Here is an 18,331-nt window from a genome sequence, read left to right as displayed (position 1 = left end):
TTATAAGATATGTGTACTCTTTTTTCTTCACTAAGCTTTTTCCCACTGGGTTTTTCTAGTAAGGTTTTAACGAGGCATATTTTTTTTTAAATGGACATCCAAGGGGGAGTGTTATAAATGAGATGAATGCATGTAAGTGAGAGGAATGCATTTGTCTGTCCATTTAACGTACTTTGTATTCATGTACTCAATAGGAAATACATTAACTTATAACCTTTGAATGTATTTGTACCTTTATAAATAGGGAACTTTTGACCCCATGAAAAACACAATCAAAAAAATAAATAACAAAATCATTCTCCATCATATATATTTTCTCTCCGTTAATATATTGTCCTATTGTGCTCTCATTTCTTAACAATCAGCTAATAAAGCCAATTGCTTCAAGGTGCATACTAGCAGTGAACTTTTATAAAATTATATGTATTTAAATAGTATCATAAACATCATAATTGTCCAAAACTTTCGATCACTAACTTCCAGTCGCATTCCTGACATGCAGGCCAAGAACTTGGAACATCCCCGAATAATACCTTGCTTTATTCCCACTATTAGAAAATTGCCTAAAATTGTCTGGAAACACCGATCGATTTTAATTCATCGAAATTAAGCTGGTCGGTAATAAATAACGATAAAAGTCGAACGCAATTTTCTACCGATTTCAGTCGCAATCGGTCGGTCAATAAAATGTCACAAGCGACCAAAAAAGAAAAATTTGCTGAAAAAACCGATTGAAGTCGGTCGGTATTTTTAATTATGCAATTAAAAAATGCACCTTGTGTACTGTGGCATGATACTATTCTACCACTAGACTATTGGTATATTTTGGTTTAAGACTATCTTTTATTTTATTTTATTTTATTTTATTTGTACTCTTTAATTGTATTTTCACGTGAAAATAACCGAGCGATTTCGGTCGATTTTATTAAAAATATAAAATTACCGACCGAAATTGGTTGATTTTTTAAAATGACCGACTAAAATACCGACCGATTTCGGTCGATTTTTTAAATATTAATTTTAATTTATTTTACATGAAAAACCGACTAAAGTTGGTCGGTTTCTTAAAAAATAAATTTCGCAGGATGCCAAATTAGTTTCCCGGATTTTTGCTCCCAAAATAAACCGACCGAAATTGGTCGATTTCGTGAAAAATAAATAAAAAATAAAATATTTTGAAATATACCGACCGACTTCGGTTGATTTTTGAGTCGATTTTTTGATCGACCGAGTTGGTTTGCCCGACCAATTTTGACCGGATTTCTAGTAGTGTCACTTGTAATGACTATCTGATTTATATACAACACTTTGGGCTAACCATTGGGTATTTATTTTATTCTTTGGCAAGATTATCTTTTTTTTGGTGTCCATCGTGGATTGTAATCCAATTCGATATAACCTTGCCGAAGGCCGACGATCAATAAGATTTCTTATCTCAATCTTCGCTCTGTTTATCATTACTATTCTTCGATTTATTGTACGTGCTTTGATTAATCTATTTATTGGTGGCCTTAAAATATAAATTTAATTGTTTATTTTAAAACCACTTGCAATATAGGGTAAGACTGCGTATAGATCTTTGTAGTGTGACTCTTCTCCGAATCTTACGCGTAACGGATGCTTAGTACATCGGGCTACGCTTTATTTAATTGTTTATTTTAAAACTAGTTTTATATTAAACAATATTTATTTTAAGGTCGTCGAGATTATATTTAGATGACAAAGTTAGAATGATCCATAAAGATAAGAAATAATTTTGGTAAAAATGTTCCATACTTTATCATGAGAAAAGTTAACTTTTTGCTTAGAGAAGTTACAATCTTCCTCCCCCCAAGACGAGAACTACAGCTAGAGAAATTAACAAAATCCAATCAAAGGCACATGCTACTATTTTCTAAAGTTTTTTGGGGAGAAAAAGCTGACAAATGCATTCATATTGTTTAATCCTCTCTCTCGATTTGACGTTAAACATTTTTCAATAAATCATTAGAAGTAAAAGAAACAAGCTCTACTGCACATGTGGATTGATGGCACCTTGTAGTGCAGCTATTAGTTGAAAGCATGTGAATTTTTTGTTTATATTGTGACTTTGATCTAACTTATTCTGCCCTTTCCTCGTTGCTTTTTAATGCATATTATATATTTCGTAAAATTAATTTTAATTTCCTTTTATTGGATTCTATTCAATTGGGGTTCTTTGCAATTTGTACCCTTGCTATGACATGTTATAATAATGCAGGGGGCAATTTGCAATTTCCTTTGTACTCGACTTATTTCTCCTAAACCTTCCATCCAAAAAATCCATAGGAAGGAAAAGAAACTTCAAGAATCAAATTAATTATTGATAAGGATTCGAGTAGCTAATAATTTGATTAAACGTATTAATTTAACTAAGATCATAATGTCCTTTCATTATCCTCTCTCACATTTGTTTTGCTATTTTTATTTGGCAAAAATCACTTTTAGCCCGCGGCCAAAACTAGTTACATCTAGTAGATGCAAAAGTATATAAAATGTGTATATATATATATATTCCAGCTATTATTTTGAGAGCGACTATACAATATCATTTTTCCTATTTTTTTCCGGTCAATTACTCTCAAGACAAGGGGAAATCTTTCTTAATAGAACACCTAATTCTTTTAACATCAAAATATAATAACCTTTAAAATTAAAGCTTATAATTTAGTGGTTTTTGATTAATTTAATAAAATTAAAAATGAGATAGTTGTAAGAAAAATAACTTTCTTGCCTAAGTTGTCGGTAGAAGTCGTTTTGCGTATTTTAATGGAGAATATTGTCCTAAAAAGTATAGGAACACGAGAAAATAAATTTTTTATGAAAAATATTTTCTTGAAAAATTACTTCCGTCATACAAAAATTTGAAAAATGACTTATAAGCCACATTATTTTCTCTTGTAAGTTATAACCTTTTCATGAACCTTTTTCAAGACAAAAGGAGTTTTTCCGTTTGAAAACTTTAAGCTAGCGTTTCGGCATAAATTTGGTTAAAACGTGAAAAAAATAAGTTTTTGAAAATGAGATGAATAATGGCTTTTGAAAATTAAAATTATATTTGGACATGCTTTATACTTTAAAAGAATTTGAAGTTTGTGAATAGAAAATTTCAAAAACTATTGTTTCATGTTGTGGGGATTTGAAGACTTTGTTTTCAAACTCTGTCAAAAAATAATTAAAATTTATAAACAAACAGATATTTAAAAATAAAAATTGAAAAATATTTCTAAATTTTATGGCCAAATGGGAGCTAAAGCGTATATTTATGAATATTTCCACTTTGGTTTAATTCTGACCATAATTCAAAGTCTAGATATTCTTTGTATTGACTCATTGACAACTGACAAAAGAATTGAAAGAAATACAGTTGTCTTTTAGTACTGTCTACCGAATTTCTCTAACAACAAGTCTCTGGTCTCCCATAATAATAGAGAAGAAAGGTCTTTTCCAAATTCCAACAGCAGCCATTTTACGACAAAGAAATAAGTTGGTATGAATTCAATACTCCCGTTTCAACTTATGTGAACATGTTTGAATAGATATAGGGTTAAAAAAAATGAAATTTTTTAAAATTTGTGATCCTAGACAAGTTAATAGGGAGTCCAGAATATTTGTATGGTTATAAAAGTTTCTTATTGATAGTAGAATTGAAAGTTTAAACTAAATTGTTTCTAAATTTAATAAGGAGTCATTCTTTTTGAAACGGACAAAAAAAAAAAAAAAGTTCACATAAACTGAATACTATTAAATTGTCGATTAATCAAATCAATCTTATCATATGAGATTTATTTGTATAGTTAGTAAACAAAATTAACGAACTGGTTTCGAATGAACCGTTTTGTATAACATGCATTTGCCCCTGCATAATCGTATCATGTCATATTATATAATTGCTTTAATTTTCACCCATAAGTTACCGTCAAATTTCTACTCATTTGATTCTAAGCAAATCATGTTCCAATTTTTGAAATCTCATTTACTAGCTAAATTTAGTGTTAATATTACTAAGTTTGAATTAATTAAATTTATATTACTTGCTCCAATGAACACTAAGACGTTATTATTAATCTTAATATTAAAAGATAATACATTAAAACATCCTCCGATTTGCTAATATCATTATTAGTTTTCAATATATATATAATATCATTATTAATCAAAAACAGAAAATTATTTTTCTAAAAAAAAGTACTTTTCATGAAAAATATTCTCTAAGGAAATATTTTTCCATGGATTCCATTGCACCAAACACATAAGTGAAAATAGCACGGCTAGCCAGTTTTCGGACTGGTAATTGAAAAATAGCCAACATTTACAAAGTTATTGAAAAATAGCCACTATTTTGCTTCAAAACGGAAAGTTCCAGCATAATATACTGGAGATTGGTGCACCTGTGTATGAACTTTCACTATATTATCTTGGAACTCCAGCACACGAAAAGTTCCAGCATAATATACTGGAGATTGGAGCACATGTGTATGAACTTACATCATATTATGCTCGACCAGTATATTATACTGAAACTCCAGTATATTATGCTGGAAGTCACATGTAAAAAATTCGAACTCAAGTATATTATGCTGGAATATTTTCCGAATTTTGAACAGTATTTTCGTTCAGATTTATCTTTACATAAAAAGTTGCTAAATTTCGATTACTTTTGAAACTTTGGCTATTTTTGAATTACCACTTGTATATCTAGCTATTTTTGAATTTCACCCGACACAAGTCTTGTATTTCAGCCCAAAGTTTTGACTTTATGATCTGACCGAGACTTATATTTCTTAATTAAAGGTCAAGTAATAACACTCACTAGCTTCACATTTCAATTGTCAAGTACTAAATGAAGGAAATTTGGAACTTTGGTCCCTGTTTCCACACTGTGTAGAATAATAATCCAATCCCAACCATGTTTTAAAAGTAGCGTAAATACATGTTCATAACAACAAGCGTAGAAGAAGACCCAACAGAAGTTGAAAAACAATTTTTTAGTTCTACTTTGAGATTCAATATTTTTTCTTCCGATTTTAATTACCTGTAGTACACAAACTTTTTACTTTAAATTATCAACATTCAATAATCAAAGGAAAAAAGTAATAATAATTAACTAGCTACGAGTACCCCTACTAGATTACATTTTTTTTTTATAATTATTTTTTATTCGTTAGACGATATCCATTTTGAGATCCAACTAATCTTGATTCGCATCAGTCTCATTTTAGGGGTAAAGTGTTCCCTTCCAAAGACGATTCCATTCTCGATACTCAACGTGAAATTAAACCTCCCACCACAACCTTTTGGTGGTCTTACTTATTAATTACTACATGGATTCCCATTTAATTAATCAATTTTCTGGATTCCAAGAAACTTTTGCTCTTGTGTTCACAAGACGAAAGGTATTCAAGAAAAGTAGCAAAGTCTGTATCCTTGTAAAGTTTTGGGTTGGATTCATTGATGAGCTTTGGACAAGGTTGAATCTTGCAGCTATAAGGCAGGCTGTGTAGTGAAGCAACTGAGATTCTTGATTTTGAAGAATTTACAAGTACCCTATGTAGCACACTTTTGTACCTCCCGTTGCTGAATATCTGTTCATCAAATTAATTGGGGAAAAATGAGATAGTGATAATTTCTTGAAAAACACATAATTTGTAAGTTGTAACCAAAAAGAAATAATATAGTATCTCTATTTAATTCACTTAAACGAACTATACATATATTCAGAGCATAAAGCTTGTAGCTTGTGTCTTTTTTTTTTTTTTTTTTGGGGGGTGTGTGTGTGTGTGTGTTTACAATTATTAATTTAACATTGAATATATTCAATTGCGAACATATCATATTCTTTTACTCTAGGATAAATAAAGATCATGAAGCTAAAATTTTGTAGAATAGAATTTCACCATTAATAGTTTTGAAATTCTTTACAAATAAGTATTTATGTAGTAATATACTTTGAAACATGGAAATTTTATAATTCTTTTTAAAAAAAATCTCTAGTATTTATCCTTCCCATTATTCTTATTCCCTTTTCTTTCAATATAAATTTTCTTTTTTACTTTTCTATGTTGACGTTGAATACTTCCAAGGTTTCAAAAAGAATGAGGGAGTTCGAAATGCGAGAGTCAAACTTATTAATTTTGTATTTCAATTCGTGCATCAACTTCTTCATCTTTTTTTTAAAAGTTACGTGACTAAAACAAGTTTAAAACTACTATATATACATAATAAAAATACTTAAAATTAAATGAAAAAAATTATGGTTAAACAAAAAGTTGTTCGATTCTCTAAAATAGTAATTGTGTCGTATAAAATGGAACGAAAACTGGCCTCAAGATAGTCCCGACTTTGACAAAAAAGTTGTTCAACATCCTAATATAGTATTAGTATCATATAAAATGGAACGAAAACTGACCTCAAGATGATCCCCGACATTGACAACAAAGGAGTTGGGAATGGGCTCAACTATTAACCATTTTCCTTGATGTTGTATTTGTAAACCTTTCACTTCATCTTGGAGGAGAAGTGTGAGTAAGCCATAATCAGAATGTGGTGGCATTCCGAGTGTTAAATCTGGCTCTGGGCAAGAAGGGTAGCAATTCAATACTAAGAGTTGGCTCCCATTCTCAAACTCTTTCAAACTATCATTTACTTCATTTTCCTTCACTATTCCCAAGCTTTCAAGAATTGCACCTATTAGCAACTGGTACAAGAACTTTGTTTGTTTGGCATAATTTGCAGCTGCTTCCCTATTAATCAATTAAAAACATATAGTATTAACTATTTTTGTCAGCCAAGAAGGGGGAAAAAAAGGATTCAAGCTATATAGCATAAAACTTTTTTCCCACTTTAAATTAACATGTGATAGCAAGTAAGTTACTAGTTTTATCATATTACAAATTAGAGTTTTAACTTCTTTATACTGGTAATTAATGTTAAAAAATTATACTATTAGGTTATTTAAAAGATAGTACTACTTAATTATAGGTGACCATCCATGAAAAACAACATTAGTAACCGGCTACAATAGGTAAAAATATATAGCAATACTAGTGTAAACATTCTTTACACTAGCCAGGGCAGAGTTAGAACACGAGTTACGAGTCCACCCAAACGCAATGGCTTTGCTCCAAACTTTATATTTGTTTTAAGAAATCATTGAATATACTAATTTAGAACTGAGTAACTTAAATTGACTAAACTTTAGATCCTGGCTCCGCCTCTGCTCTCAACGTATATAAGTTAAATCCTATAAATTAATACTTATTATGTATATTTACTCATAATTACTTTTAAAGTGGTCTGATACTACGATAAATATTTTATACTTTTGATGCATAGAACTTAAAATTCTAAAACAACAATAATTAGACAATATTTGAGTTGACTTTGAAGATGATTACGTAAGCTATCTATTGAATTTTGTTAATTATGACATATTATAATTCAAGTGAGGGATCTTACTCTTATTATACAAGTTGACTTTGTTTTTTTTAAATATTAAATAGTTAGTTACCTGAGATCGACAGGAGAAGAGGGCCAAAGTGAGAGGAGATCACTTGACAAAGAATGGCAACTGAGTTTGAGAAAATCCCTCCAACAGAAAACTCCATCTTTGTTTTGGTTAAAGCTTGTGCCAAGACGTACTGGTGCTTGCATATCGGTAGACATGTATTTTGCTCTTTCTTCAAATGGGAGCTCAAAAAACTTTTTACCAACTTCAATTATGTGCTGAATTATTTTGCTAGGTATACCATGATTTACCAACTGCGCATCAAGAAAACAAAATGAGCAAAAAGAAAGGGTTAGTAATTATCTCATTTTCTTTTGATCTCTTTATTTTTTTGTTAATTAGGAGATAAAATTCGACAATTGATATTTTTTTTTATTTTCAAGCATCGGACTGGTTTGACTATTCCGAATTCTAGGAGTTATATTTAGCATTTTCTGTCAAAAAGGACTTAGGAATTCATTCCTAGAGTTTGAACTTGAGGCCTCTCACTAAGGGTAAAGAATCTTTACCATACCAAATACCCTTCCGTGGTGACTCAATAGATGGCAACACAAGAGTGCAACAATACAATAACAAAACAAAAAAACTCAGCGTAATCTCACAAGTGGGGTTTGGAAAGAGTTATGTGCACGCAGATTTTATCCTTATTTTGTAAAGATAGAGAGGTTTTTCGATAGCTCGGCTCAGTGCAACAATCTATGCTAGAATTTATTTCGGAGAGACGGATCTACGATAGGGTTTGTGAGTGCAAGTGAACTCTCCTTACTTTCAGCTCAAACTACGTTTGCTTAAAAAATTATAATGGTTATGAGACAGTGCAAAAGCCAAAAAAAAATAACCCCTATTAGTAATTGGTATGAGAAAAATTTAAAAAGAAATGGAAGAAAATGGTTAAATTAAAGGAGGAGTGGACAAATTTCAAAATTACAAAAACCTATACCTGAAAAAAGCCATACTCTTCACAAGCTTTAGAAAGTGATTTGAGAACTTGGGATCTGTTGCGGCCTTGTAACTGAGCAAAATCAATAATGGGCAAATTGAGATTTTCATCAATTTCTTCTTCTTTTTTCACAATTACTGGCCTATCTGAAACTGGCAATATGTATTTTCTTGGAATTCTGGTAATCCCATTTTCACATAAATGCCTAACTCCTTTTTGATATCTACTCTCAGTTTCTTCAACAGTCATATTCATTGCTGGACACATTATATTTTGTGTACTAAAATGGTTGGAGAAGGAATTAGAGAGAAGGGTTTTAATTTGGTGAGTTTTAAGTGAGAAACAATGTAAATATTTATAGGTGAAAAACAACGTGGGAAAAACAGTGTTAGTTCCTATAATTTCCATGCAAAAACACAAGTGTTGACTTGGTATGGGTCAAACAACGATGCTAATTTTTGGTAAAAAAAGAACTACTCCCGTTGAATTTTTAATTTTTGGCACCCCTTAAGAAAATAAGAATTTTTCGAAAAAAAAAGATGTATTTACTAAATTACTCTGAATTAATTATTATCTTTACACATTGGAATATATAAATAAGGTAAATTTTGAAAAATAAAATAAAATTAATTCCTTCTTAAACATGTAAAAGGATATTTATTTTGAACCAAAATAAAAATACCAAAATATCACTTATTATGTACGGTGGGAGTAGTCTTTTTCTTTCCCTTCTTTGTGGTTCCCTCAACTAAGACAATTTCAATTTTCAACCCTTGTACAATTTCAATTTTCAACCCTTGTGGACCAATCTATATATATATTTCAGTCTCAAGATCTGCCCCATTTTGTCTACGCACAAGGGACGTTCAAATAAAGAGGTTATACTTTGAGAATTATTTCTCTTTTTCCCCTTGACTTGTCTAGAGAAGCTTAAATTTTCTTAAAATATCAGAAGTCAGTTGGACTAATCCTTTGCAGTTAATTGCTAGCCGGGGGCAGAATTAAATTAAAGAGCTCCTACCAAACCAAAAACTATAATTTTTATAACATAAAGGCCAAATATACTCCTGTATTATAAGAAAAGGTTTAAATATATATTTTTTATATTTTGGGTCAAAATATACATCTGCCGTAATACTATTGGTTCAAATATACTCCTCTTCCGTAAAATTTGTCCAAGGTGGATATCCAGTCCTACGTGACACTGATATTTGATGAGGTGGATGCCAGATGACATGCCACCTCAATACCCCTAATCCATATATAAATTTAAAATACAATATTTTTCATGGTAGCGGTAATGGTGGCAATAGTGGTGGAGGGGAAGAAAATTTTAGTGCCAGTAAAAAAAATAGAAGGGAGCGGTAAAATGGGTTAGGGGCACTAAGGTGGCAAATCATATAGCATCCACCTCATCAAATGTTAGTGTCACGTTGGATTGAATGTCCACTTGAGACAAACTTAACATAAAATGATTATATTTGAACCAATAGTATAGCCATAGAAGTATATTTGGACTCAAAACATAACAAGAGGTAAATTTAAACATTTTCTGATAATACACGGATATATTTGATCCTTTTCCATTTTTACAAATATCCGCTTTTAGAGCGGGTAATTGGAATATAACGAACATGTGCTAAGTAATAGTAATTGAAAGGTAACTACAATTTTAGCTACAGCAGCTATCGACTTCTTCTTCTTCTACGCTTCTTTTGCATTTGATCTTTTTTCTTTCTATGTTCTCCTCTATGCCCTAAGTCAAGCTTATAATCTGTTGGTGATTGATCATGATTAATACTTCAGTTTGTTTGGCCAAGCTTTCTTTTGGGCCAAAAATATTTTTTTTGGTCAAAAGTATTTTATTTTAAAAAAAATTGAGGTGTTTGTACAAGCTTTTAGAAGGAAAAAAGTACTTTTGACTAGAAGCAGAAACAGTTTTTGAAAAACAAAAAAAAGTATTTTTCTCCCAAAGCACTTTTAAGAAAAATACACTTAGAAACAGTTTTTAAAAATTTGACCAAATACTAATTACTATTCAAAAGTACTTTTCAAATTAATTAACCAAACACAAACCGCTTATCACAAAGATTTTTTTTTTAAAGAAAAATACTTTTCAAAATAAGTTGATTTTAAAAGCTTAGCCAAATCGGCTATAAGTGTGTTTTTGCCATAATTGGTTGCTCGCTAGAGGCAAACATACGCAGACATAAGCTAAAATCTCCAGTTTTATCTTCGACTTGTGTGGCTATTTTTCAGCTAATTTAATGCATTTTTAAGTTTCAACAATTTTGCAAAAGATGACTATATTCCAATTAGCAGCCCTGAAAGCAGCTACATGCGATCATTTTCACAATTAAAAGTGCATAGTTTATTATGAAAAGTAAAGCTTAACTTGGAGAAAAAGTACTGTACACGGTTAAAATCGAGCCCATCTAATTTTTCTATCTGACCGGGATCAAGGAGTTGCATCGAAGATTGGCCCCGTAGTGGATCAGACCAAGGTACGAGGACAAAGTACCAAGTTCGTAATTCGAGGTACCTGTCGAGATTGAGGCCAGAAGCGATCGAGACATATTAGCTGCCATGGAAATGAGGTCTAAGCTAAGAAGAAGAAGAGGAGGAGGAGGAAGAATCTAGAAGAAGAGAGAAAATCAGATAAAGGCTCGATATATTTCTTCTTAATGAAAAAGAAAGAAAATTGTACAAATGGCCACTATTTAAAACAAATTAAATAATATGCTTGACTAACTCACTAACTATGATTTGTCATTATATTATAATTAAACCATGGTTAACTATGCTAATTAACACTCCCCCTCAAGCTGATGGTTGATACGGATTCTTCAACCCCAGCTTGTTCAGCAGATGCACATGTTGAGCTCTTCCCAAACCTTTAGTCAGTATATCTGTTAGTTGATCTTCAGTGTTAACATACTCAGTCTTCAGCAGACCTTGACTCAACTTTTCCCTCACAAAGTGGCAATTTATATCGATGTGTTTTGTCCTTTCATGGAAGATTGGATTTGCTACAATTTGAATTGCAGCTCTCCTATCACACACCAGAGTTATAGGAAGCTCAATTTTAACACCAAATTCACGACTTCCAGGATATCAATGCACTTCCAAACTTTACCAAGTATCCTATGACTGACCTTCTAGTTTGTATACATCCCCAAGTCTAAATCACAAAAGGCACTTAGTTGATTTGAAGGCCCTGCAGGCAAGAACAACCCCAAGCCAGGAGCCTCTTTTATGTATTTTACAACTCTCAGTGTTGCTTCCATGTAAGACCTTTTAAGACAATGTATATACTGACTAAGAACCTGAACCACAATTGCAAATATCAGGTCTTGTCATAGTGAGATACGACAACATTCCAATGAGTCTTTGGTAAATACCAGGATTGTCAAGACTCTCATCTGTCTGGATGTTATCATTCTTGAAGTAATTATCATACTCTACTGAAGTTAGCTTCTGATTCAATTCTAGTGGTGTTTTAACTGGCTTTGCACCACTCAAACCAGACTCGGAAATTAACTCTAAGGCATATTTTCTTTGGCACATAAGAATTCCTCTTTTGGACATTGCAAACTCAATCACTAGGAATAATTTGAACTCTCATAGATCCTTCATTTTGAACTTCTTCATAAGTTATGATCTAGTACTGCATAACAGTTATTGATTGTTCCCAGTGATCAGAAGATCATCAACATAGACCAATATGATAGTTATATCATCTCCAACCTTCTTTGTGAACAAAGAGTAATCATAGTGACTTTGTTGAAAGCCCATGTTGAGCAGGGCTACTATCAACTTCATATTCCACTGTCTTGGAGCATGCTTAAGTCCATAAAGAGACTTATGTGTAGTTTGCAGACTTTCCTCTTAGTCTCTCCTCCTGTCTGGCAAACCCCTTAGGCAATTGCATATAGACTTCCTCAGTGAAATCTCTATTAAAAAAGGCATTGTGGACATCTATTTGAAAGATCAACCACTGTGTTGAAGCAGCTAAGGCAATAACAGATCTAACAGTCATAATTTTGGCCATAGGAGAGAAAGTTTCTCCATAATCCAATCTTTCTTTCTGGCTGTAGCCTTTAGCCACTAGCCTAGCTTTAAACTTTTCTACTTCATCAGAGTCTTTGTACTTAATTTTGTAAACCCACCTGCAACCAATGGAAGTCTTCCCAGGTGGCAAGTCAACAATACTCCAAGTATAGTTATCTTCAAGTGCTGGAATCTCCAACTTTATTGCTGCTATCCACTTGGGATCAACTGCAGCTTCTTTGAAGGAAGTTGGTTCTGAGAGAGCTGAATAAGCTGCAAGGATCTGCTTATATGATGGACCAATAGAAGAATAGTCCACATAGGAAGATATAGGATAAGTACACTTAGAGCCTTTGGAGTTAATGACATAGTCTTGCAGCCACATATGTGGCTTGCTTGGTCTAGAAGACCTTCTGTTTTCAGCAAGAGGCTCATCATCTTGTTGGGAAAGCACATGTGGATTTTGAATAACATCAGGCAAGTGATCAACAACATAAGGGATCATAGAGACAACTTCTTTTGAGCTTGTTGCAGAATGAGGAACTCTCTGAGAGGAGTCTGCAGGCAACTGATTTGAACTGGTGTCAATAGTCACCTATCTTGCTGGTGGTGCAGGAGAAGAGGGAGTAATACTGCTTAGAGTAGAAGAGAGCAAATCTAGGATATGAAATACAGGACTTCCAGTATATGAGGTATACGTAAAGGGAAAAATGTCCTCTTGAAACACAATATTCCTGTTGACAATAAATGTTATTGAGTGCAGAGTATACAACAACTAACCCTTCTGGTGGAAGAATATCCTAGAAATACAGCAGGTACTGCTCTGGGTGAGAACTTATCCAGCACTTGAGGACAAGTTGCATAGGCCAAATACTTTGAGATGAGATAATGAAGGAGGGTGCAAATATAACATCTCAAATGGTGATTTGTATCCAACAACTTTAGATGGCTGTCGATTGAGTAGATATACTGCAGTAGCAACACATTCTCCCCAAAATCTCAAAGGTACACCAACTTGAAATCCGAGTGATCTAGCTATTTCCAAGATGGTTCTGTGTATTCTTTCTGCCACCCTATTCTGTTGGGGTGTATAGACACATATACTTTAATGGAAAATACCAAGATTAGACAGCAGACTCTTAAATTCAGTGCTAAAAAATTCACTTCCATTATCAGTTCTTAGAAACTTTACAGTAGCAGAGAATATATTTTTTACTTGATTAAGAAAGTCTCTTAGATTTACAATAGCATCTGACTTAGACTGTAACAGAAAAATCCAAGTATACCTTGTGTGATCATCAGCTAGGGTAACAAAATATCTCTTACCATCATGTGTGGGCACTCTGTAGGGTCCCCATATATCATAGTGAATTAATTCAAACATTGATTTTGTAGTTGTACTGCTTAGCTGAAAGGGCAACTTGATCTGCTTTGCTACTGGACACACAGTGCAGTGATGAGAATCAGCTGTTGTGAGTTTCCTTAGCTCTTCTACTCTCTTTATTATATCTAAAGGTGCATGTCCTAACCTTCTATGCCACAAAGTACTAGAAACAGAAGTACATGAAGAAACTGACATAGAGTTTATTGTGTTAGCACACTTATTTGTTGTCTGATATAGATCTTGTTTTGGAATACCTCCTTGCAGAATGTATAGTCCATGTTCTTCTCTACTAATCCCCTTCACCTAACCACTGAAGAGGTCCTGAAAAATGCAAAAGTGAGAGAAGAATCCCACCATACACTTTAGCTCCTTAGTCAGTTTTGAGACTAACAGTAAGTTGAACTTAAAGTCAGGAATATACAGAACATTAGAGATCTCCTGATTACTTAGTATAGAGGTGCAACCTGTGTGAGACATTGACTCAACATTTCGAGTAGGCAAATGTACTTTGTTTGCTTCTATATATGGAAGTGGTCTATGAGTGTGTAACAGCTCTAAACTTGAAGTCATGTGATTTGAAGCCCAAATGTCAACTATCCATTTACTATTGACACATTGAGACATAAACACATTCACATGGTTTAGAATACCTGTTGCAGCAACTTTGTTGGATAGATATGTGTCACGACCCAAACCGATGGGCCCTGACGGGCACCCGGTACCTTACTCAACCGAGTACTAATGTAACATATCTTTCGTATCATACTATCTTAGGTAATTGAGCCGGAGAGGATGTCGTGAGATAAGTAGAATAAAACATAAGGAAATACTCAATATAGGGTGACCCAACTTGATATACCGACTTATACATATGACGTACTAACCTATAAGTCCATACCAGTATCCGTATACATGACATATATCTGCAAGCCTCTAAGAGTACATAAATATCATAAAGATTGGGATAGAGCCCCGCCATACCAATCAATACATATTCAAATCACATTATCCCAAATTGGCAACTCCGGAGCAAGTGGAGTGCACAAACACCTTCTACTGAGCTGATAACCTACTAGGAGAACTCTTAACCGGTCTATCGGGACCTGCGGGCATGAAACGCAGTGTCCCCAGCCAAAGGGACGTCAGTACAAATAATGTACCGAGTATGTAAGGAATAAAAATTAGTAAATAATAGACATAAGAGAAACATGGAGTAAACGACTCAATATGTAAGTCTGAATAACTATGTGAATCATTAATATTTACAATGTCGTTCATATGCTTATAAATATCATACCATTCTTAGGTATATGCGTTCATAACATCATCAAGCCTTTGAGGGCATCCCATCATATCATCTCGGCCACTGTAGGCAAATCATCAACGTATACCAGCTGATCAGGTGGTGGTGCGTATATAATGCCATAACATTTTCCCATATCCCATATACATATAATATATGCGTATATAACGCCTTATGGCCATGGGTCAATGTACATGTATAAATGCATGAAATGCATAAGAAATACGTTAATAAGATTTCTCGAATATCATAAAATCAATATGCCTTTCGGACAAACTTTATCAAATACGTATTTTTATGAGATCCATGAACAAATGATAGAATAATAAGACACATGGGGAATCAATAATATAGACACCCCTAGTATTTCTATGAATAGAGTCATTTATGAAAGTTACGTATTTTGCTCTTTCCGTTTGTATCATTTAGATCATGCCAAAAAGAAAGAAGGGATAGCCTTAACATACCTTAACTCTGTTGAGTCCTTAATACATTCCAAGAAATTCTTCAAATAACTCAATTCAATCTACCACATCATAAGGAGATTCAAAATCAATGCTGAGTAAAGGCTAAGTCCGCAACTTAAACTAGTAGCCCGTTTACGTAAATTTGGGCAACATCTCCCTTATAACTAGGACCTCCTCCAATACCATATACCAATAACAATAAGAACACAACAATAAAAACATGTAAGTATCATTTTTCAACCTTATCTCCATCACAATATACCACAAAACAGCCCACACACCATAATCACTTCATACATAAAACGACAACCAAAGTAGTGTCAAACAACTTTAAAAAATATAACGACGAACGACCAACCCACAATTCCGTCATTATGTGGTGTTTCTCCACACAATTTGTCCTCCAAAACTCCATTAAACAGTAGAAAAATATACAGCCCAAAGGCAACACGAAACAACCCACAAAACAGTCCACTACAAGTCAAATAACTCGAATTCACGGCTTCCGATCACCGTCCCGTGAGTTCTAACTATTAGGAAACCAATTTATTAACATTCCTTGATATTTAAACACTTAAATACAGAAAGTACATATTTTCTTAACTATGAGGTACCTTACAAAACTCAAATTGCAAAGAAAAAGAGAGGCGATATAGCGATACTTACGTCGTATGGATCGTTTTAATGTTACCATTTCTTGATTCCGTGCCCAGGATGATAATATTCTTTGAAACACTATTAGATAGCTTAAATACAGGTTCTACAGTGTTCTATGGTCAGGTTATATGTGAAAATGAAGAGAGAGACGACTTAAGACATATATATCAACTTTTGAAAAGTCAAAGAGGTGCTACCTTGGCACCCTCTCATTCGCCCATTTTTCGATACTTATATCTTTTTATCCGAATGCCATATGAATGAACAGTTAAGAGAGTTGGAAACTACATTTCAAGATCTTCAATTTGGTATATAATATGTCCCAAAAATACCTCATATAGCATACAAAATTTATTTCTCAAAAAAGCTTTATTACACGGCAAATCCTTAGTCGGTTTTTCCGCTACTTAAATCCATTTTTTTCCAAATTTCATATTTTCTATCCAAACATCATATATAGCCATATTATGACTTTAAAATCATTTAAATCATGATTAACAAGTCTCATATTCATCTTAACTTACTTAAGACTTCGGAAAACCTTTCTTATCCGTGTAAAAGGATTTCGCCCTTTTTGAGCTTATATTAGATAATCCTATAATGACAGTGACATCTGAAGTACGGGGTGTAACAATCCGATCCTTCTGAACTTCCTCTAGAAAGTCGCTGAATAATTTGCTGATATTGCTCAGGAGTAAAGATGGATGCTGGATGTGGCATATGCTGGAAATGAGTAGGTTGACTCATTTATTGTGTACCACCTGAACTAGATGATCCATTGACAGTAGGAGTCATGTTGGTAGTCATATTTCATCTCTCTGCACCTAAAACTTATGCATTGCCTACATAATTGGCATACTGTCGTGTACTAATCCCCCTTTTTTGGCTTTGAAATCAGTAGGATATCTAATCAATTTGTAGCAATTTTCTTTTGTATGTCCCTTATAGTGACAATATTCACACTAAACTTGACTCCTTTTGGACCTATAGTTTCCAGTATTGTTCACACTCTTACTGCTATACAGGGCAGTACTTTCCAAGGCTTCAGTGACCTGAGCAACTTGTGTTGTGCTTGTAAGATTCCTTTGACTCTCCTGATCTACTAATAAAGAGTAGGCTTTGTTTATACTTGGCAGGGGATACATCATCATAATCTGACTCCTTGATTGAGAATAGGACTCATTCAACCCAGTGAGAAATTGAAGAAGTCTTTGATACTCAAAGTGTTGAGCATACTGTTTGGATTCAGGATAAGGACAACCAGGACAAGGCATGAGGGCATCAAACTCATCCCACAACTCTCTATGCTTTAAGAAGTAGTCAGTTACAGTCATAGTTCCTTGGATCAGTGTATGAACTTCTCTATGCAAATAGAGTATGCTCGAGCCATTTACTTTATCAAATCTCTCTTTCAAATCCTCCCAAACTCTATGAGCACTAGACGCATACAATACACTATTCAACAATCCTAGTCTCATAGCATTCATTATCCATGAGAGAACTATAGCATTAACTTTCTCCTACAGATAATGAAGCTCGGGCTCAAATTTAGACTTAGGAAATCTCCCATCGACAAAACCTAGTTTGTTTTTACCTAGCAAGCCAATTCTCATTGCCCGACTCCACAAGTCATAATTGTCTGTTCCAGTAAGCTGAAGAGAAATCAGAGAGCTACCTGCTGTGTCGGTTGGTTGCAGGTACAAAGGATGATTGTGATCGATGGTAGGAAAAATAGCATTTTTAGTAGTGAAATTGCTAGTAATTGAGGTCGCGCCAACGTGTTCATCTTCAATCACCATTGTTGACCGAAAAACAGTTTCAAAGTAAGGGATTTACAAATCCTAGCTTCAATCACATGTTACTCTAGCTCAATTCAGCTCTCAATTGCAGAATTGAAGTAAAAGAGAAGACTCGATTTGCTCGCAATTTGCTTAAATTTCAACCGGTGGCTCTGATACCATGTTAGCTGCCATGGAAATAAGGTCTAAGCTAAGAAGAAGAAGAG

The 18,331-nt window shown here is 33.4% G+C and overlaps 2 protein-coding genes across 2 annotated transcripts; both read right to left on the bottom strand.

The window, feature by feature from the left end:
- Positions 1-4,905: 4,905 nt before the first annotated feature.
- LOC104115326 (probable 2-oxoglutarate-dependent dioxygenase SLC1) lies at positions 4,906-8,732 on the bottom strand. The gene is made up of 4 exons (XM_009625923.3): positions 8,466-8,732; positions 7,529-7,779; positions 6,428-6,761; positions 4,906-5,603 (listed from the first exon to the last, which is right to left on the bottom strand). The coding sequence occupies exons 1-4, from the start codon at positions 8,730-8,732 to the stop codon at positions 5,355-5,357; spliced, it is 1,101 nt and encodes a 366-aa protein (XP_009624218.1). The 3' UTR covers positions 4,906-5,354.
- Positions 8,733-17,288: 8,556 nt separating this feature from the next.
- LOC104115329 (uncharacterized) lies at positions 17,289-18,125 on the bottom strand. The gene is made up of 2 exons (XM_009625925.1): positions 17,943-18,125; positions 17,289-17,846 (listed from the first exon to the last, which is right to left on the bottom strand). The coding sequence occupies exons 1-2, from the start codon at positions 18,123-18,125 to the stop codon at positions 17,289-17,291; spliced, it is 741 nt and encodes a 246-aa protein (XP_009624220.1).
- Between the last annotated feature and the right edge of the window lie 206 nt (positions 18,126-18,331).

The sequence above is a fragment of the Nicotiana tomentosiformis genome, chromosome 5 (genome assembly GCF_000390325.3).
Source record: "Nicotiana tomentosiformis chromosome 5, ASM39032v3, whole genome shotgun sequence".
NCBI classification, from domain to species: Eukaryota; Viridiplantae; Streptophyta; class Magnoliopsida; order Solanales; family Solanaceae; genus Nicotiana; species Nicotiana tomentosiformis.
The sequence above is the reverse complement of the archived record's forward strand: the minus strand, read 5'-3'. Positions and strand labels throughout refer to the sequence as shown.